Genomic DNA, 21,986 nt, shown 5'->3' on the forward strand with positions numbered 1-21,986 from the left:
GTTAGGGTTAGGGTTAACCCTGCTCCATAATGCTCACATCGTCTCATTTTGGGTAAAAATAGAAAAATAATACTAAAGTACTTTGTAACGCAGTAACTTGAGTAGTTTTTCAGAAAACTACTTTTTTACTCTTACTTGAGTTATATTATTTTTCAGTACTTTTACTTGTACTCAAGTAAGTTATTCCTTAAGTAGCAATACTTTTACTTAAAGTCAATTTCTTAGTATTCTTTCCACCACTGCCAACCTGTTTATACCAACAAAACTCATTGTATGGGTTAAATCAGGTAGAAATAGCTCTTTAAGGTTACGTCTTGAATGTACAAAGTTTCTTTGAATAAATTTGGGTCAAGCACTGAAAAAAATCTTTTGCTTTTTTTTAGTTATCTAAAAAAATCTCTTATACATGATATCTTACTTGACAAGCAAAATGCGTTAGATATAAGATTTACTGAAATTATATTACAAATTAAGTTCTTTCTTTAGCTCTTCCTCTTGCTTCCTCAAAACTCAATTTTGTTATATTTATGCTTTAAAAACAAGCAAAAATGATAAATATAATTTAGATCATTAGAGTAATAATAAATAATAGATATAATTTCTAAGTCTTAATATCTTGTGCAATTTTGCTTCTCAGTTAAATTGGTTTTAAATATTTTATTGGACAATGATCATGTAAACGTAAAACAGTCTATAAATTTCAATGTTTAAACTGGATGACTTTGGTGATTTGTTGAGTTTACTATAACGACAGGCATCCCGAGTTCGAATCCCTTTCCTGATCTCTCTCTCATTTTGCTTCCTATCTGCTCTCCACTTCAGTGTCATAATAAAGGCAAAAAAAAAAAAAAAAATTATGAATCATAATTGACTCATGTTTGACTCTTTTTGAGGCCAGCATCTCAAATAATTAATGTTGATAAATAAAAAATAACCTACAAAAAAGTGCTTTCAAAAATACTTGACTTAGGCCTATTGTTGTTGATGAGGCGGCCCTTCTTGTTTTTCTGTTTTTAATTCATTAATTCCAATTGTTTATTTCCATACTTACTAGAAGTCAGTTGTGTATTTCTATTTCCCAAAGATAAATATACAACACATTACATATGAATTTAAAATTCACGTTCAGGTGGGAGCATGCCTTCAGATCAAAGGCAAAGCAATCAAAATGCTTTGCTTACCAGCAGCAGCTTTGATGTCCCCTCACAATGCTCTCATTGTAGCTCAGGGCACTTGTATAATGGACAGTTTTTCTTTCGCTTCCCACAAATCTTCATGCAAATAAAACACATCCTAGAGTCATCTGTTTGAGTCAGTCCATCAATCAATTGGCCAAAAAAAGACAGAAAGAATAAAAAGATGGATTAAACTGGAATAGAAAACATGCCGTCAGTCGTATGTCATCTTGTGGAATAACCAAAATTATATTGCATGATAACAGTAACATTGAATTCCTCATGTGTATTGATGTTTGTTGTGTCTTCATTCCACTGATTAGGTGGTCCCATTCTGTATTGGGAAAGACCAGCATGTTTATTGTTCCGTTACCTAATTAAATTTGGCCCCATGACTTTTCGAGCTAACTGAACAGATATATGAATGCCATGCCAGAGACTCAGTTTAATAAGATCCTGCATTATCATCTGCCACAGTTGAATAACATTAATGGTCTTGGTGTTAACCACAAGTGATTCAATTATTTTACTACATTTCTGTATCAAATTCAAACAACTGATGGCCTGTTAGAGTGCATAACAATATATGAAGAATTATTCTTAATTATTCATATATTTTAAGTCCTTTAATATTCAATGTGAAACAAATTTAATATTTTACTTCATTAAATGTTAATATATATGTAAAATATTAAATTGTTTTTACTATACACACAGAAAGAAAGTGACAGAAGTACTATTGATGTCTATTAAGAAACCGTTAAGTATCTGCGATCAGTATTCTGAAAAAAGAGCAGATAGATTACACTATATTATGAAGCACTGAAGATGTTCTCAGTATCATCTGGATTCGACCTTTGAACTCATTGAAGAATTGAAGAATATTGAGGTCAGGGTGACCCCAGCACTAGAGCATCAAATATCTACTGCAGACATCATTTTCTCTTTCAATTTAGAAAGTGATATCTTCAGCTGTGTGTAAATCAGCTGATAATGTGTCTCACACACACACATACAGAGAGAGACATGAACAGGCATTCACACACATATCAAATGCATTTCATACAGTCATTACATGAACAAGTAAATTGCTTGGGTTGGCCCGTAGTGACAAAAAGCAGATTTTGCTGGCACACAACGTGGTATTTATCTCCATTACATATAGTCATTCATATACTTTGAGGCTAAAAAGAGACGTAGTTGTAACCTAACCTAACAATAAATTAACTTTTTTTCCCCTCACTCTACATTTTGACCTATTAAACTTCATTGAGATTTCAAACTGAACATTGAATGGTTATGTGTACACACGCACACTGTATATACACACACACACACACAAACATATATATTTGTGTTTGTGTGTGTGTCTTAGACAAATACTAAATTATAAATTATCTATCTCTCTCTCTCGCTCTACATATATCTATATATACACACACATAACTGCGACAGATAGATAGATAACCGTTCATAATCTAGTATTTTTCTTAGTTGCTAATCATTTAAAGAACATAAAATAATTACCCTTTTTTAATTTTGGACATTTTCATTGAAATGACAATAGAGAAGTGATAGGAAACCAGGTACATGTGCTAATAAACAGAACACAGCTCCAACAGGTTTTCCCATTTTCACTGTTATGTCATGTATTCGTTGTTATATATATATTCATGATGTCAACTAGTTTCACATTCAACAGCAATAACGCACTGACGCGAGTAACTCAGTACTTATGCAAACACAGTTTGCATAACCATGTATGCCTACATTTTGAAGACAAATAATTAAAGTAGACTGATGGCCTCCTGCATGTGTTTACATCTATTTATTCAATCTAATTTGCTTTTACATGTTTTCTGTTAAAGCTAGCTTGTCTTTGGCAGTGTCAACAAATACAAGTGCCATCAAGACAGGACAAATACGTCATGTACTTGAAGAACTGCATGGAGCGTTCAAAAAATGGTCTCAAAATGATTTTTTCCCTTCCCATGTGCCTCATTTTGTCGAACAAAAGGGCAAACTGAAATGAATGTTAGTAATGCCTTGAATTTACCAGCAAATAATACTAGTAATAATAAATAATATTAGACAAGGGTTTAGTTTAGAATAATGACCTCAAGCACACCCTCTCATCAACTGCAATTGCATATAATTCATTGACAAGGAAAATTACCACCACACAAACTGTCAATCAATTAATCTGGTGTATTAATTTTCAAACAACAACAGCTTGTGAAAATGCCATTCAGATGAGCTTGTAACAAACAGCCTATACGTGATTTGTTCTTTAGTGAAAACGTTTATATGTAGCACTATTACATCATTCGTAACGCATCTGGCTCTGTGATCAATTATATATTTATTCATAAGTCAGTTTAACATTAATTTGATGCTTGACCACAGTAAATAAGACATCTTTTATCAAAAAAGCAACTCTCTTAACCATGCTTTATTCTTTTTTTTTAATGCTGAAAAACAACAAAGGTCCATAAATAGCGTAATCGATCAATAAATAAATAAATAAATAAATAAATATCATCATCAATGTCTTTAACAAACAGACTGTGTCAGAGTAAGTCCACAGAGACCTTTCTTCAGACACTGGAGATGGTATGTACAGTGGAGGTCTACACAGTTCATGTCAGGTATCAGGTAGGATCGCGGCATCGTTGCAGGACTGGCGCCGTTAACATGATGTGAAGGTCTTCCAGAAGAAGTTTTTGCAGGGGGCTTTGCGGTCACGCTGTGGCAGCTGTGATAACCGGTTGTAGACGGCCCGTTCTTCCAGACGGGACTCCAGGGGCTCCTCCACATCCAAGGGGACAGGCGCTATCTCCCCAGCCAGCATGCTGTTGTCTGCTCCATCCAACAGCCCAGAGATCAGCTTCAGGATCAGCTCCTTGCGCTCTTTGCTCAGCTCCTGAAGAGAAAGCAACTGGACTTGAATTAGAATGCAAGATTTTAAAGCCTTCAACTATTCCTGATAACAATAATTATATGGCTGCTATACTAAAATGATCCCAGAATGGTCTATTTCGGATGCTAAACATCAACATGTTTCTAAAATACAAACACCTGCTTTGGCAAATCTATAAAAGCTACAACTGGAAGCACATTTACAGCCACTCACCCTACTTTGTGCCAGGTTCCTCTCCTCCACTGGAAGCACAGCTGCTGCTCTGACACTATACAGCACCAGCAAAAGAGACACTAGGCTGGACAAAAGCTGCATACTGACAAACAGTTGAAGTTAAAGTGCGCAGAAAGGTCGGTAAGAGAAGCGAAGCAGGAACTTCGAAGTCCTTGTAGCTCCTGGTGCAGAGTAAAGCTGGAGAGATCTTGGTTTTTGAGAGCTTCAGGTGGCAGGGTCCTTATATACCCCTCGTTCCAGTCCCCTACTGACGCAGCGGTTGGAGGACGGAGGAGAGAGGGTGGGGGAGTGGGTGGCTTAGTAACTAACAAAAGCATTGAGTAGTTAACCTCCCCAACAAACCAGACGTTGTGCTGGTGGGGAGGACTGCGCCACGACGCTCACGTCATAGCTCTAAAAATGGTCGTGATTTCAGTGAAAACGGATGCAAGGAGAAAAAACACCAATGATGACGGAGCTACCAATAACGTGATTCTGAAAAGTTCTGTGGGCCGCTCATTGTTTATGCTAATTATGATTTACATTTCTGTAGAGCCAAATGATATGCAGGCAGCGAATCATGTTTTAGGAAGTACGGCGGTCAGACTTAAGCTGTAATTACACGCCGTTCTCACTAAGAGCTGCATTGTGATTTCAATACAAGGAAATCAAACTAACCCATTTTGTTGTGTACAGAGGCAATCTGCTCTCATTCCAACGTGTAATTGAGCACAACTCCTCCTCCTTCTCCTTCAGATTGCCATCGAACCGTCTGGCACCTGGAACAGCTGAGAAAACTGTCTTTATGGAGAAAGAAGATGCTTTTGATCCGTAGATAAAAAGAGGCTGAATAACAAGAATTAAGTCTTTTATGGAAATGTAACTGCAGATTTTACCATGGAAGAATATCAAGTGAGACAAACATTAGCACAAAGAGCAAAGAGATTATGGTTGAGTCAATACTACAGCAGCAAATCTAATAGAAAAAAAGCTGATGAAATATAAGGATTAGTTAGTTTCCATGGAAAATGGTCTCTTGAGGTATAGATTTCTCTTCATTAGTCTGTAACCGAATTACAGACTAATAACAACTGTTGAACAAATAGAAATATTCCAGGGTTCTATACAAGTTACCTCAATTGACAGCATTTGAGAGATAATACTAATTGTAATTAAAATTAATTTCTTTTTTTTTCCTTTAAAAGAGCAAAAAAATCTGTCAATCAGTGAGATACAATAAAAGTTAATGGGGGGAGGGCAATCCTAAAACGTTAAAATATTTCAATAGCTTAGCCACATTATGTAAATGTGTGTATTAATATAATTTTAGAGTGATAAATCACTTACTGACCATTTGTGTGTGTAGTTAAATCTAATTTGACAACATAATGACAATATAACATGTAAAATGACTGTAAAATGATAAAACAACTTTAGAGCTCAAATGTAACCATGGACCACAAAAACAGTCATAAGGGTAAATTTTTTTTATAATAAATAAGCTTTCCATTGATGTATGGTTTGTTAGGATAGGACAATATTTGGTCGAGATACAACTATTTGAAAATCTGGAATAAAAAATCTAAATATTGAGAAAAATTGCATTTAAAGTTGTGCGTATTACTAATCAAAAATTAAGTTTTGATATATTTATGGTAGGAAATTTACAAAATATCTTGATGGAACATGATCTTTACTTAATATTCTAATGATTTTTGGCATAAAAGAAAAATCGATCATTTTGACCCATACAGTGTATTGTTGGCTATTGCTACAAATATACCTGTGCTACTTATGACTGGTTTTGTGGTCCAGGGTCACAAATAATACATTAGTTAATAATAAAATAGCTTTAACAGAGGAATTAATATAAATGTTTTTATGAAATTATAAGCTTAAAAAATAAATAAATAAATTGGCCCCATCCATTTTATCATAAGTGCATCAATGTAAACAGTGATTATTTGAAATCTACTGTAGTTGAACCTTATAGCATGAGCATAAGTGGAATAGCTATAAGTTATGTTTTTGATTGTTAAAGTCAGCATGAAACAGAAATTTTAATCATTTTTCTTCTTTTGTAACATATATCCAAGTGAAACATTTCTCGAACAAAAAAAAAAATGTAGGGTGGGACTTGATTTTGTCCTTCAGGAATGAAACATTTTAAGTTGCTAACTGCTGCGATCATATGTGAGTGACAGGTCGCTAAAGGGATTATCGTCCCACCTTCTCGCCAGTGCGCACGTCATGGGAGAAGAGATGTCGTTCCAAAGGGAGGGGACGTTAATGTTTTTGATTAAAGATTTAAAGGCACATGAATTAAAAACACCAAAAAAGTTGTGCACAGATCAATCATTTATAATTAAAACTGCAATATTCCATAAAACAAAAAATTCCATTTTAATTTCATGGTGACTTTTAGTGTTCTAAATACACTTTTTTTGCAGATAGCACTATACTCAAAGTGCTGTGCAGTGTGCATAGGCAGTCATCACACACACTGTGTTTAATTAAGCCAGAATGAGAAATGGTAGCCTATCAGACCAGTTAGGCAGTGCAAATAAAACATGTCTTGGTCATGGGCTCCTGACATGTTCTCATTCCGGTCAGCTTTTCTGGCACCCACACACCTCTTTGGATATGCACACACACACCCCGACTGAGTTCACATAGCTAGGAGCCCTAATACTCGAGCTTTAGCACATTTTTCACAGCAGACAGATACAGACAGACTTCAGGGCCCCGGGATCTGTAGAGATTAACACAGCGTTGAGATGAGCTGCCCCCAGCCGAATCGTGATAAAGTGCGTTTGAAGAATTCATGCCAATTGACCAGTGCCAAACACATCTAACGTTCACTTCCCAACCGACTTCAAACATATCTGGCGTCAGAGTAAAATGCCAATCCACATTCTCCTGTTGTCTCAGCGGGAGGTTTGATGACTTCATATCAGGGTTACTATAGTTAAAAGAAATTTTGCTACTTGAAATAAAATAAACATTAACTGAAAACACGCAGAGCTGGGTAGATTACTTACTGATTCCAAATTCCATCAAAAAGTTGTAGTTAGTAGCCTAATCCATTATATTACACATTTTAGGTAATCTTAATTAATCTTGCACCATATTGATACAAGTAAAAAAGAAAGAAAATATATTACATTCATTATTAACAACATGAAATGCATTAAACATTACATTATGTCAAGGTTTCCCAAACTTGGGTTTGTGAAGGAACTGCAGGGGGTTTGAGAGTTTAACGAAGAGCTAATAATAAATGAAATTCATAAATATGTAAAATTAAGATCATTTTAAATCACATCAATCAAAATAAAACACTTATTAAAAAAATGAAATATTTCATTTGTTTACCTTCTGTGTAGGTTATTTTAGAAAGGAACCTTTAAAAGAGGAATTGGGCAGAATTATTAAATTATGTGACTAATACGTAATCATGTAAATGTAAAAAGTAACTGTAGTCTGATTACAAGCATTTTAAAATGTAATCTAATGTGATGTGATTAGATATTTATTAAAACTAAAACGAAAATAAAATGACCAAAATCTATGTAGACATTAAAACAATCTAATAAAAGTGACAAAAAGGCAACAAAATAACTACTTTAAAAATAATACTTCAAAACTAAATAAAACTATAATAGTATCTCAATGATACTAAACTGGCACCGCTTCATATACATCAATTTAGAAGCAAACGCTAATACTCAGGCTAGTCCAAATAAATAATACAAGTCTGCCAAAACCTAGTGACAACTGAAAAACGTAGTTTTGTGGTGTTACCCTGTGTAATAATTAATAAACACTGTAATGCAAAGTATGTCCACTTCTCTAAAGTATTTATAGTCGACATAACTACGCATTTTTATACTTATTTTGACTAAAAGGCGGATTTAAGGTGGAGGCTCAAAACAATCGGAGCCACTATTTAGGTTTATAAACTGTTGACCTATAACTCAAGCAACAGCGAAAGGGACATATTTGCTACATTTGCAATACGATAAACATATAAAGAGCACTGTTGATAGCACAAATATTTACCTGCAAAGGGACTCCTGATACTCTTGGCAAACATATCCCATACATCATTGCAGTCGAATAATGCCAGGATGTTTGTAGGCCGAATTTAGTAACAATGGCGCCATCTCGTGCATAAAACGGCACTTTACCATCAAACATTTCATTATACGTAGGCAAATTTTATAGAAAATTAACAAATTGTGGTTACATTTTTATTTCAAAACAATTTATATTTACATCATAAACATTAAATGGTAAAAGGACAAATAAACCCTCTTCCATACTGCTAAACCTGACAGAGTACAAAATAGTTTGTCCTATGCAACTAATCCTTAAAAGATCATTAGCTATCCATCAAATACAGTTATTTTGTCATAAAGTATACCTCCGTGATTATATTCAATATTAAGACAATGCCTCAATGTTTGAGACTTCCAGTAATTCTAATGTTAAAAGACACTGCAAAACCGTTCCATCATAGAGTCCATTGACCATAAGCATACGTTTGCAATAGACTATAGTATATCACTCAAAAGGCTGCATACCAAACACTATTTGCTCTACGAAAAAAAAATCACATCATGTAATCAGACTTGTTCAGGAGAGCCAGAGCACACAAGTCACCCAGAGAGTCCATATTCCACCTTAACAGGCGAAGAAGGAAAACACAAACCATTTATGTTAGATAATCTTAACTGCAGAAAATAGCTTCCAGTTTTGCTAGTTACGTAAAGCATCTTCTGTACAGACTTTGGAGTAGTAGTTTTAGAAAATATAGCAATATTAAATAGGTTTAGGTTTGATAATAGTGTACGGTTGATAAAGTGACCCATAATATGAAGCCTTAATACAGCATGTTAAGAAAACTTATAATTGTTACTGACCTGAAGTCTTCGAAAGGGTTTATAGAGAAGATATGCAGTTCATTTAAAATACCTGCATGCTTAATTAACGGCAAATAAGACAGTTGTAGTGGAACGTGCACTCTTTTTCCATTCTCAACACAAGTAAGAGAAAGACTGTGGAATCTGTCACAGAACATGCATGATTGTCTCTTTGTACAGTTCTGAAGGTTTGATGTGGGAAGTGGAATTGTAAAAGGAAACCAAAAAACAACTCATAAGACAGAAACAATGATGGAACTGGACAGACAAACAGAATTTCCCCACAGAAGACATTTGCACTTGTCCATTAGCAGTCAATTGACCAATCAAAATCTGGAGAGGGATGCGGTGTGGGAGCTACTGCAGCTGTGGTGAGGGTTTTGTTCTGCTTTCACAGAAGGCAGCGTGCTGACAAGATGGCACCCATGAAGCCATTTACGCTTCACTTAGAACCTGTGTAAACAGTGGATCATTTAATTTCCCTTAGAAATGCAAAGTAAAGAGCACAAATAATCAAAAACAATAGGCTGCGTCTCACCTTTCTGGCAAATTCTGGGAGGATGAATGCCGCACGGTGTATTTCAGGATTGTAATATTTGAGGTTCATGCTCTCGATCTCATCCCTTGGTATTTCTCGTACTGGCTCACGGAAATTTGTTTTCTGCAATAAACAAAAATTAATTTACTGATGGTAATATTATCATTATCAATATTATTTTATAAATAGACTTTTGTTCAAAAGTTTGGAGTTGGCAAGATTTTTGAAAGGTCTCTTATGCTCGTCAAGGCTGCATTTATTTGAACAAAATACAGTAAGAACAGTAATATTGTGAAATATTTTTACAATGTAAAATAACTTTTCTCTTTCATATATTGTAAAATGATGGCAAAACTGTATTTTAAGCAGCCATTACTCCAGTCTTTTGTGTCACATGACCCTTCAGAAAGCCTTCTAATATGCAGATCTGCTGCTCGTGAAACATTATCATCAACGTTGAAACCAGTTGATATGCTTCATATTTTGGAAGAAACTGTGATACCTTTTTTTTCAGGATTATTTGAAGAAAAGAAAGTTCAAAAGAACAGCATTTATTTGAAATAGAAATCTTTTGTAATATTATAATGTCTTTACTGTGATCAATTTAGCATCCTAGCTGAATAAAATATAATTTTGTCAAAAAAACCTTACTGATTACAAAGTGTTGAACTGTATACACCACAACTTGTATAAAAGCAATAAAAGGAATTGTTAAGCTATTCAAACAAAAACAGCATTATTGAATGCTAATAAGTAAAACCGTACCGGATTTTTACTGCAAAGCATGAATCCGATTTGTCCACTTGGATATGTTGGAATGGTGCAGTATGCATAGTCTACTACAGGAAAGAGGGTCTTACAGAAGGTCTGCATTTCTTTGATTAGCTCCAAATGCAACCACTGACACTCTCCTATGAAATTACAAGCAAAAATTACAAACTTGTCAAATGCATATCATTAATATTCTTCATTTTGGGGCTTTTTTGTAGATTTGCAGTTGCGGTCAACCTTGACAACAGAGTATTCCTCCCTCACAAAGTGCCGTTTTCATGAGCTGATAGTAAGACACTTTGAACAAGCTTTCAGCCGGACCTGTGACGGGGTGAAATGAGATCAGTCTGAAATGAACACCATGTTTTGTCTGGGAGTCAATGGCTACATCATTATTTACCAATGCAAAGAAGAAACTTCAACGCCACACATTGGGCTGCATACCAACAGGGTCTGAGGAGTCTGTGATGATGACATCAAAGGCATCCTGATTCTTTTTCATAAATTCAAAGCCATCACCTACATGCAGAGTAAGTTTGGGGCTAAAGAAGCCTTTTGCCATTCCAGGGAGGTACTTCTTGGAGACATTTATTACATCCTGTGGGAAAACATAATCCATGAAATTAATCAGCATGTTAAAGCATGAAATAATTTGAAGAAAATGTCCAAACCTTTAGATATGCTACAAAATTAATTTCCAGAGTGAGTTTCTGATACCTTCATACATGTGTCATACGTCAAGACATAACACCAAAAGATTAATTAAACTTGACACAAGGCTTGATACAAATGTTTAAAAAAAGCATTTAAATGCATGAATTAAAAACTGAAACAAAAAGGAGAAAAAAGACACTGCAGCACAGAACCATCAGAGAAAACAAATGAAGGTTTTAAAAACAGAGGTAGATGGTAAACTATTCTCTACATCCTTTGAAGCAAGATTTATTAATGTTTAGAAGTCTCTTATACTCACAAAGGCTTATTTGATTTAAAAAAAAAAAAAAAAGCAATATTGTAAAATATTTTTTTATTGTAATATGAATTTTCAGCTGCCATTACTCTAGTCTTCAGTGTCACATGATCCTTTCATAAATGTGACCCTGGACCACAAAACCAGTCTTAAGTCGCTGGGGTATATTTGTTGCAATAGCAATATATTGTATGGGTCAAAATGATAAATTTTTCTTTTATGCCAAAAATCATTAGGATATTAAGGAAAGATCATGTTTCATGAAGATATTTTGTAAATTTCTTACTGTAAATATATCAAAACTTCATTTTTGATTAGTAATATGCATTGCTAAGAACTTCATTTGGAAAAATTGACACTTAAGACTGGTTTTGTGGTCCAGGGTCACAAATCACATCAAGTCTGGGGTCAGTAAGATTTTTTTAATGTTTGTGAAAGAAGTCTCTTATGTTCACCGAGGCAGCATTTATCTAATCAAAATTACAGTAAAAACAACAATATTGTGAAATATTATTACATTTTTTTTTAAATGTTTCCTGTTTAATTATATTTAAAATATAGTAAAATTATATTAAAAATATTATATAAATTAAATATAAATTATACTTTAATTTTGAAAAGCTGAATTTTTAGCAGCAATTTCCCCAGTCTTCAGTGTCACATGATTTATCGTAAATCATTTTTAACATGCTGATTTAGTGCTCAAGAAACATTTCTCATCAATGCTGAAAACAGTTGTGCTTCTTAAAATGTTTGTAGAAACCGTGACACATTTTAGAATTGAATAGAAGCATGCATTCAGGTTTAACTGGATACAAACCTCATCAATTTCACACTGAACAACAGACTCCACCAGCGGATGCTTGACAACCTCCCTCAGGACACCACCGTCTCCTCCACCAATGATGAGAACCTGGCGAACGGAATGGGGAACAACTCAACACCCGAACAGTTTCAATGCTTCCAAATCACATTTATACGATTGAAAAAAATGAAACCACATACCTTCTTTGGGCAAGGGTGGCAGCAGAGAGGTAGATTGGCAATCATTTCTTGATAAGAAAATTCATCTCGTTCTGTGCATTGGATGACTCCATCCAAAACCAGCACATTTCCATAAGTTTTACTGCAAGAAGAGAAGCAATAATGATCGTTTTCATACATTAAGCAATAAAATGTACAACAAACATGTGGAAAAAAGCAAAGATCCATTTGAAGCATTCTTAAGGGTGGACCAAGCATTGCAACCATGCACATGTGATTTGAGATGACAGCTGACAGTGGCAGGTCGCAACGCCACTTCCGGTAGCATCCCCAGATGCCACGACAGCTGACAGAGTTTGTGACAGCTGCCACGGTTTTTCCTCGCTGTTTTTGCTGTTTGCTCGGTAAAAACTACACTGTTCTCAGTGGTGTGCGGTGGTGTTTTTTTGTAGCCTAAACTAGTTTTATTTCTAAATAAAAGATTTGATGATGCATATTATATACCAGCAAGCAGATGCGATCAGAATATGAACCTAATAAGCTAAATTGCATAAGTATTTTCCCATAAAGAACATACACACAGATAAGGAGTGCCCAGCTGCCGCTAGGCAATAATGCATATACAGGTGCTGGTCATATAATTAGAATATCATCAAAAAGTTGATTTATTTCACTAATTCCATTCAAAAAGTGAAACTTGTATATTATATTCATTCATTACACACAGACTGATATATTTCAAATGTTTATTTCTTTTAATTTTGATGATTAGAACTTACAGCTCATGAAAGTCAAAAATCAGTATCTCACAATATTAGAATATTACTTAAGACCAATACAAAGAAAGGATTTTTAGAAATCTTGGCCAACTGAAAAGTATGAAAATGAAAAGTATGAGCATGTACAGCACTCAATACTTAGTTGGGGCTCCTTTGCCTGAATTACTGCAGCAATGCGGCGTGGCATGGAGTCGATCAGTCTGTGGCACTGCTCAGGTGTTATGAGAGCCCAGGTTGCTCTGATAGTGGCCTTCAGCTCATCTGCATTGTTGGGTCTGGTGTCTCTCATCTTCCTTCTTGACAATACCCCATAGATTCTCTATGGGGTTCAGGTCAAGCGAGTTTGCTGGCCAATCAAGCACAGTAACACTATGGTCATTGAACCAGCTTTTGGTACCTTTGGCAGTGTGGGCAGGTGCCAAGTCCTGCTGGAAAATGAAATCAGCATCTCCATAAAGCTTGTCAGCAGAAGGAAGCATGAAGTGCTCTAAAATTTCCTGGTAGATGGCTGCGTTGACTGTGGACATCAGAAAACACAGTGGACCAACACCAGCAGATGACATGGCACCCCAAATCATCACTGACTGTGGAAACTTCACACTGGACTTCAAGCAACATGGATTCTGTGCCTCTCCACTCTTCCTCCAGACTCTGGGACCTTGATTTCCAAATGAAATGTAAAATTTACTTTCATCTGAAAAGAGGACTTTGGACCACTGAGCAACAGTCCAGTTCTTTTTCTCCACAGTCCAGTTAAGATGCTTCTGACGTTGTCTCTGGTTCAGAAGTGGCTTGGTTGCCCTTTTCCTGAAGATGTCTGAGCGTGGTGACTCTTGATGCACTGACTCCAGCTTCAGTTCTCTCCTTGTGAAGCTCTCCCAAGTGTTTGAATCGGCTTTGCTTGACTGTATTCTCAAGCTTGTGGTCATCCCTGTTGCTTGTGCACCTTTTCCTACCCAAATTCTTCCTTCCAGTCAACTTTGCATTTAATATGCTTTGATACAGCACTCTGTAAACAGCCACACCTTTCAGTAATGACCTTCTGTGACTTACCCTCTTTGTGGAAGGTGTCAATGTTCGTCTTCTGGATCATTGCCAAGTCAGCAGTCTTCCCCATTATTGTGGTTTCAAAGAACAAGAGATACCCGGAATTTATACTGTAGGGATGGTCATTTATTCAAACTCAAATATAAATATTCTAATATTTTGAGATACTGATTTTTGACTTTCATGAGCTGTAAGCTCTAATCATCAAAATTAAAAGAAATAAACATTTGAAATATATCAGTCTGTGTGTAATGAATGAATATAATATACAAGTTTCACTTTTTGAATGGAATTAGTGAAATAAATCAACTTTTTGATGATATTCTAATTATATGACCAGCACCTGTATGCGCACACACAAACTTTTTTTTTTTTTTTAATGTATTTAAATGTACAACTTTAGTTATTAACTAGTTGCTTGCATATTACTATATTAGCTGTTTATTAGTACTCATAAAGCACATACTAATGGCTTATTATGCATGACCATATTCTACATCTTACCCTACCTGAACAGTAATTAGGAGTAAAAAAGTCAATAGTTAGTTAATAGTGAACTGTATACAGTGAACTGTTGGACCCTGAAGGATGAAAAATTCTTACTCATATGGCGACAGTAGCCCACTTGTTTTTATCCACAAGTTCTGTGCAGAACATTTCACAGTCCTATCTTTTCACAAACGGGAAAGAAGTGAACAGTTCCTCTGGAGAACTTTCTGCCCATGCAGCTTTGTGTAGGGATTTAATTTGGCGCTCATCTGCTTGTTGGTATGTAGTATGCATCATCAATTTAAAAAATAAAAATCCATTTCAATTTCTGTTACCGCACCAGTCAGCTGCAGTCCTGGTGTCTCTCAAAAAATGTTTTCCTGCTGTGAAAGAAGAAAGTAGGGTCAAAATATTTGTTGTATACACTAATGTTACAATTAATGCCTCACTTGTAGGCCTAGATTAGAGCATTTACAGAACATGATAAACGATCTTTTATAACAATGAATGCTTTCTATAAATATTATAACAGTAAAAATTGTTTGCAACAAAACTTACGAAAATTACACATGGTTTTGCAAAAAAAAAAAAAAAAAAGGTTATTACAGTTAAAACATTTTGCTACACTCACCATAGTTTAAGCATGATATTTGTAGTAAAACCGTGGCTATACAAATTGTAATAAAAAAAAATAAAAAAACATTTAATTTCTCGGTGATCCCACATTTGCCCATTTTCATTTTTGTAGCCATTACAAAAATTCTATACTTAATTGAACTGCCCAATTTCCATTCATCACTTTATTAATTTGCATGCATGAAGCGAATGTAAAATAACCTGCCAAAATTTACATAACCTCAAAGCCGCAAGATCATAATTTAAGATTACTGAATTTCAGATGTTTGTATGTTGTACAGCTTCTGCCATCAGTCGTTGCCTGCCATCAGTCAAGGCAAGGGAGGCAGAGTCTCTTTAGAGAAAGAAAAAAAAAAATTTTTAAATTAAAAAACTGGATGAGAAAATGAGCGCTATTACAAAAATCAATCAACGCAATATTAGTATTACAAAATGTGACATTCAAAAATGTAAAAGTCACTAGTTTTTATAAAGTAATTATGTCGAACAGCGACTCCGGCTGGTAAAGTTAAAAAGAACAGCTGAACATCAGTTGACAAATAAAATGTTTGTATTGTTACCTCCTTTTATTATTTTGGAATAAGTGTAAAAATACGTTAAAAAAAACTTGATGAGATTTATTGGTTTTGATAAATAGAATATTACACAGTGTAAAAATACAAAATATAATTGTATTTGGCCTTTTTAATGTAATGTTTTTTTAACCAGGGAAATTGTGTATGTATATTTTATATATATTTATATATAAAAAAAACATATGAAGCCAGAGGGCGCAGAAAGTGCAAGACGGACTCATATAGAAGTAATAACATACAACGTACCAGGAAATCCCTAATATGGACAAAGGCGTCCAGCTATCACTGTATGATCTGAATAAAAGGCAGAAACGTGAAGACATTAAATACGATTGCGACAACGTGGTTTATTTGTGCTTTTTTCAATCAATCAATGTTTTACCAGCTAAGAGTTTCATCCCTCTATTTGATGTGAGCATAAGTATTGGAGCATAAGTAGTTGCCTCACAGGTCTTTCTAAGTGATCAGCTGCGTCCTGTTGCATTTATTCTTCAGATATTAAAAGCAGGGAATGTGTCACATCAGTTATATCCATTATTTCTGTATTCTGAGTCTTGCATTCGATGATGACACACACAAACCAGGATGAAGATGAGGGAGCTGACTTTGAGAGAAAAGCAAGCAATTTGGATGCTAAAAGAAAAGGAGGAAGTCGATTAGAGCTATAGCAAAAACAAAGGGCATGGAGAAATCAAGAGTTTGGAAACCACCAGCGACACCAGCAACTAACAACGACCTGGGGTGCGTTTCCCAAAAGCATCGTTAGCCAACTATGGTCGCAAGTTCCGTCGTTACCAGCATAGTTCAACGATTCGGTGTTTCCCGAAACCATAGTTCAAACGAACGTTCGCAATCAGCGTCACAAACTTACGTGGTTGGAACTGCAGCTCTCGACCTGTGGTTAGAAGCATAGTTTCTTGTTAATAAGATATATGGGCTCAAATAAATATGCTCTTGGGCACAACAAGCAAGCTAACATCCAGTACTATCTGTATCTTCCATTCTATCTAAATATAAAATGCATTTTAATTATATATTTTTGCGCGTCCTTTGTAATCACCATTTTTGAAAAGTGCGCATGTGCAAATACCTAAGGAAACCCCGGAGTATGACGTATGAGGGAACCTGCGATTAATCAAACATCAAATAAAGCACAATGACAGGGAACAAAAAAAATAGTAAATTAGTCAGTAGGTGCAATACAGTAGCATCTTAGAGATCTCTAATCAGTTAAATAGCATAAGTTATTCCTCCACCACATGCGTGTGACGTCATTAACAATGGTCCTATGTTGCTGAACCAATGTGGTTCAAACGACGGACATGCAGCCGTTTTCGGGAAACAGTCGTGACTAGCTAGTTCGTTTCCAAAACAATGTATCGTACTATGGTGGTTAATCAGCGAGTTACAAGGTTGTTCGGGAAACGCACCCCTGATCGACTGAGAAAACAACAGTAGTTGATGACAGACAAATCATAAAAGCTGTGAAAAGGAACCCTAAAAGACGTGTCTGTAAAATCACCAACAACTTCCAGAAAGCTGGGGTGATGCTCTGACAATCTACTGTCCTCAGGAGACTTTGACACAGAATAACAGATGCTACACAGCAAGATACAAACCTCTGACCAGCTCCAAAAACAGAAAGGCAAGATTAGAGTCCGCAAAAAAGCACAAAGGTGAGCCAGAAAAGTTTTAGAACTGTGTTTATGGACCGATGAGACAAAGATGAACCTTTATCTGAGTGATGGGAAAGCAAAAATGTGGAGGAAAAAACAGAACTGCAAATGATCCCAAGCATACAGCCTCATCTGTAAAGCATGGTGGAGGTGGTGTCATGGCATGGGCATGCATGGCTGCCTCTGGAACAGGCCCTCTCAACTTTACTGATGACTTAATGTATGATGACAGTAGTGGAATGAATTTGGAAGGGTACAAAACCATCTTGCCTACCAATATTCAAGAAAATGCCACCAGATTCATTGGGAAGTGCTTCATATTGCATCAGGACAATGACCCAAAACACCCAGTCAGTTCAGTCAAGGATTTTATCAGGGCAAAGTAATGTAAAGTCTTAGATTGCCCAAGTCAATCTCCAGATTTAAATCCGATTGAACATGAATTTCACCAGCTGAAGAGGAGAGTAAAAGGCAGAAATTCCCCAAAACAAGCAACAATTGGAATTGGCTGCATTAAAGGCTGGGAAAAGCATTTCAAAGGATGAGACCAAGAGTCTGGTGATGTCTATGGGTCACAGACTCACTGCTGTGATTGTGCACAAGCGATCTGCAACTAAATAATAGCTTTTAATCTTTTATATCTGCCTTATGTTCAACTGTCCCAATACTTATGCTCACATCAATGAGTGGGATGAACTCTAAAAGTGCAGTTCTTTTTATTTGGTAAAACGTGTTGAAACGTCTAATAATAAAATATGACATTCTGTAGTTTTGTCTCATATTCATCTTTTAATCATATTTGCAAATGTCTTGACTCCACAGCCAACAGAGCAATTTTGTCTTCACTGTTTCATTATTTTGGAGGGCACTGTATATATAAGGGCTGTTAATAACGCGTTAAGGCAAATTCATTTTAACGGCACTAATTTTATTAACGCGCCATTAATGCTGCACGCATTTTTCTGTTTAACCCGTGCTCAGTTTCTGTTCAGCGAGCAGCGGAGAGGAGCAGCGCTTTCAGTTAAACAGATATTATGTTGCTTCTGTAATTTTACATCCAAGTATAGCCGAAATCACAGCACAACTATTGTCTTTATCTTTTGTGTATTTGGTTTCATCAGACGACAGTCATTTCATCAGTAATGGTAACCTGGTATTTATTTTTCATGTGTCTAACAGACATGAACAAGTTCTTTGAAAAACATATATGACCTTTGAAACATGTCTACTCTTCATGCTCCATGTTGACATGGTTTCAATAATAATAAACATACATTTGCATAAAACATCCATATTTGTCCATGACCATGTTAATTAGAGTATTAAAAACTTGAAAAGTATTAATTGAAGGTACATTTACTACAAATAAAAATGTGCGATTAATCGCGAGTTAACTCGTGAAAATCATGTGATTAATTGCGATTAAATATTTTAATGGATTGACAACATTTCTGTCCCCCTCACTTCTGAAATGATGGCTACGCACCTGTATATTGTATACACGTGCGTATATACTGTCTATACAGCTAAGCACTCCTTAAATGTATGTAATTTATGGGAAAATGTTTATGCAATTTAGCTTATTGGGTTCATATTCTGGTTGCATTTGCTTGCTGGTATATAATATGCATCATCAAATCTTTTATTTAAAAATAAAACTGTAGTTTACAGCAGAAATGGCGACAAACGATCGTGACTCCTGGCACGAACTCTGGCAGCTGATACATAAAAATGTATAATATTAATAACAATAATAATAAATAACACACCTGTGGGAACTTCGCCTTAATATTTTAAAACACAATCGCTCTCCACTGAGAACAGTGTAGTTTTTACCGAGCCAACAGCAGAAACGGCGAGAAAAACCGTGGCAGCTGCCATGGCATCTGGGGATGCCACCGGAAGTGGCGCTACGACCTGCCACTGCCAGGGAGAGGGCCAGCCCCTGCAGCAGCTCTGACCTCTCATCACATATCCTATTGGGCAACACCCTACATGTGCGCAAATACTTAATTTTATTGAATTCCAGGGTATTGATAAATGAAATCAACTCTAAATTTGCAATTCCAACTGTATAAATGTCTCAATTTGCAATCTACTGTCTTGAGCCAGTGTGCTAATCACCAATACAGCACGAGCGAGTGTTGGACACGTTGTCAAATAAATGTTCTTTTCGTTTTCTAATGTACCACACAATTATGGGTGCAAATATTAGATAAATTATTTCAATTTTTTTAATGTTTTGACACGTCAGAATCGGTGCAGTATAATGTTTTACTTATAATACAAACGGCTAGTACAAAATCAATGCGATCTCACAGTTCAGTGCCACGCCAGACCTACAGCAGGCGATGCAGTTAGCATTCTAGCCGCAGCCACCCACACAGCAAGACACCCATAAGCCAGCGTGCTTTCTGAGTGGACACCTCTGAGAAAAGTGAGGAAATCACAGCACTCTCCATCAGTTGTGACCGATAGCTTCACTGACGCGCTGCCAGAAAACACTGCAAGTTAGCGAACATGCTAATTTAAGTCACTTTGCACCACGACTCACCTTTTAAAAACCATTACATCCTGGAACTTTGATTTTTTATGATACAACACCTCCTCCACTTGAAGACTCATCGCTTGACCAGGCCATAATGTGCATGTTTCGGTGAACCACCCGTCTTTAATGTTGTCCATTGCCGGGGATTTGAATGTAAGCAGCGGTGGCTTGTAGTAGTCTGATCAAACCAGTCCACTGCAAGGAGTTACTGGAGATCTTGAGCGCCGACTGACACGTTGGGCGTTCTCTGCACCGCAACCGAACCCAAGAAACAAGAGCCGACCAATGGGAGCTGGCTGACGTCATCAACTGGCGCGAGGACGGGGCATGTCTGTGCAAGCATGGTTGGTTTTGTGCCGGTGAGGATGAGCCCACGTGAAAATAGAGGGCTGTGTTCGAAATGGCATACTTGATTACTGCCCAGTATATACTACCTACTATTTTTTTTAAAGAATAGTGTGTGAAACAGTATACAATAAGCAACAAATGTTTCAGAGTAGTATGCTTAATTGTCACATGACAAACACAAACATTAATTCAGCACAGCTGTCAAGGTTGTTACCTTACAAACAAATGTGCCAACTATTCTTTTTACAAAGGCTTGTTAAGAAGGCTTCATATTAGTAAACGATGCTATATTGCCCAATTGAACTCATTTCATAATTGAAGAACTTTACGTAGGTTATTGGACTGAACTGAATGAGCTGTCTTTAACTGATCTGTCTTTAATGATAATTTTGGCAGTTACAGTAACTGGAAAAAGTTATATATTAGTTACACTAAGTGCAAATAATGATAAATTCTGTTTACACTAAAATAGCAGCATTTTCTTTAGCAACGGGTGTGTAAATAGTAGTTAAGTAGCTGATATGTATACTTCAGTACTGTAGTACATTATAAAACAGTATGCAATAACATATTGAGTGTAATTATCATACATTTTATTTGATGAGACCCACTTTATTGGGACAAAAACCTACCTTCAGCTAAGCACACTGTATTATTAATGAGGCGTTTAATTTCCACTTTCAAATATTTACTTAATTTTATATTGAAAATAAATGCCTTTCTGATCTGGCATGTGATGGGAAAATGAGTTGCAGGAGTTTGACAAAAAGCGGAATCGAACTCGGTCGGATCGCTCGCATCAGCAGCACACATCTCGCGTCTTGTACTCACTGCTCCACTGATACTACAGAAACGCACGTGTCTTTTGCAGCGCTGTTTATCGCAGCCAGGCGTTGGTGGGCGGAGTTAATGTAAATAGCCTCTGCTAACAAATTGGGCTATTTGTCCTTAGAGTAAATACACTCGTTTCTTTTGCTTGACAGCGGAATTTAATTCCGTTTGCTTAATTGAAATATGAATTTTATTTATATATTATATTACTGCAATATTAATATTATTATTTAATATCTTTGAAACAATGTATAAAGCGCTATAGAGATAAAGGTGACGTCATTTGTCTTGATCGGAAAAGTGCCGTAGAGATTAAAGTACAATTTATGTCCTACTAATGATATTGTTTTTAGATGCACAGCGATAGTTTGTAGTTTACATGTATATACGTATAAGTGTAACATTTATAATTGCTATTCCCCGCCTCCGGTTCACTCACGTGTTTGAAGGCGAAAGGTCACATGGAGCGCGTTGCGTTCTGGGAAACAGTATCCCATGCAGCGTCTTCAGATGCATACATTAAATTTCAGCAAATGTAGCAGGTAATCCGGGCATTTCATG

General features: G+C 36.0%; 2 protein-coding genes across 11 annotated transcripts; both read right to left on the reverse strand.

Annotated features, from left to right (window-relative positions):
- Positions 1–3,148: 3,148 nt before the first annotated feature.
- sst7 (somatostatin family member 7) lies at positions 3,149–8,460 on the reverse strand. 9 transcript variants are annotated; one of them, XM_058763632.1, is made up of 5 exons: positions 8,371–8,409; positions 7,684–7,712; positions 4,987–5,109; positions 4,309–4,576; positions 3,149–4,098 (listed from the first exon to the last, which is right to left on the reverse strand). In XM_058763632.1, exons 4-5 carry the CDS (start codon positions 4,408–4,410, stop codon positions 3,865–3,867), a joined length of 336 nt encoding a protein of 111 aa, XP_058619615.1. In that variant the 5' UTR covers positions 4,411–4,576; positions 4,987–5,109; positions 7,684–7,712; positions 8,371–8,409; the 3' UTR covers positions 3,149–3,864. The 9 variants fall into 9 exon arrangements, with proteins under 9 accessions (XP_058619615.1, XP_058619621.1, XP_058619618.1 ...); XM_058763638.1 differs by having other exon boundaries at positions 4,309–4,573; positions 4,987–5,096; positions 8,371–8,407; XM_058763635.1 differs by having other exon boundaries at positions 4,987–5,096; positions 8,371–8,407.
- Positions 8,461–8,547: 87 nt separating this feature from the next.
- Positions 8,548–20,562, reverse strand: srm (spermidine synthase). 2 transcript variants are annotated; one of them, XM_058763297.1, is made up of 10 exons: positions 20,253–20,382; positions 15,443–15,781; positions 15,152–15,194; positions 12,518–12,638; positions 12,333–12,425; positions 10,987–11,140; positions 10,780–10,863; positions 10,537–10,682; positions 9,772–9,894; positions 8,548–9,686 (listed from the first exon to the last, which is right to left on the reverse strand). In XM_058763297.1, exons 2-10 carry the CDS (start codon positions 15,561–15,563, stop codon positions 9,669–9,671), a joined length of 903 nt encoding a protein of 300 aa, XP_058619280.1. In that variant the 5' UTR covers positions 15,564–15,781; positions 20,253–20,382; the 3' UTR covers positions 8,548–9,668. The 2 variants fall into 2 exon arrangements, with proteins under 2 accessions (XP_058619280.1, XP_058619281.1); XM_058763298.1 differs by lacking the exons at positions 15,152–15,194; positions 15,443–15,781 and having other exon boundaries at positions 20,253–20,562.
- Between the last annotated feature and the right edge of the window lie 1,424 nt (positions 20,563–21,986).

The sequence above is a fragment of the Onychostoma macrolepis genome, chromosome 23 (genome assembly GCF_012432095.1).
Source record: "Onychostoma macrolepis isolate SWU-2019 chromosome 23, ASM1243209v1, whole genome shotgun sequence".
Classification (NCBI taxonomy): domain Eukaryota; kingdom Metazoa; phylum Chordata; class Actinopteri; order Cypriniformes; family Cyprinidae; genus Onychostoma; species Onychostoma macrolepis.

Coding starts and splice junctions, on each gene's coding strand:
- sst7 (XM_058763636.1), bottom strand. CDS start 4,410: ATGCAGCTTTTGTCCAGCCTAGTGTCTCTTTTGCTGGTGCTGTATAGT. Junction 4,099..4,308: donor GGAACCTGGCACAAAGTAGG/GTGAGTGGCTGT, acceptor CTTTCTCTTCAG/GAGCTGAGCAAAGAGCGCAA.
- srm (XM_058763297.1), bottom strand. CDS start 15,563: ATGGCTACAAAAATGAAAATGGGCAAATGTGGGATCACCGAGAAATTA. Junction 12,639..15,151: donor ACCAGGACTGCAGCTGACTG/GTGCGGTAACAG, acceptor CTCTTCTTGCAG/TAAAACTTATGGAAATGTGC. Junction 10,864..10,986: donor AGACTCCTCAGACCCTGTTG/GTATGCAGCCCA, acceptor ACCCCGTCACAG/GTCCGGCTGAAAGCTTGTTC.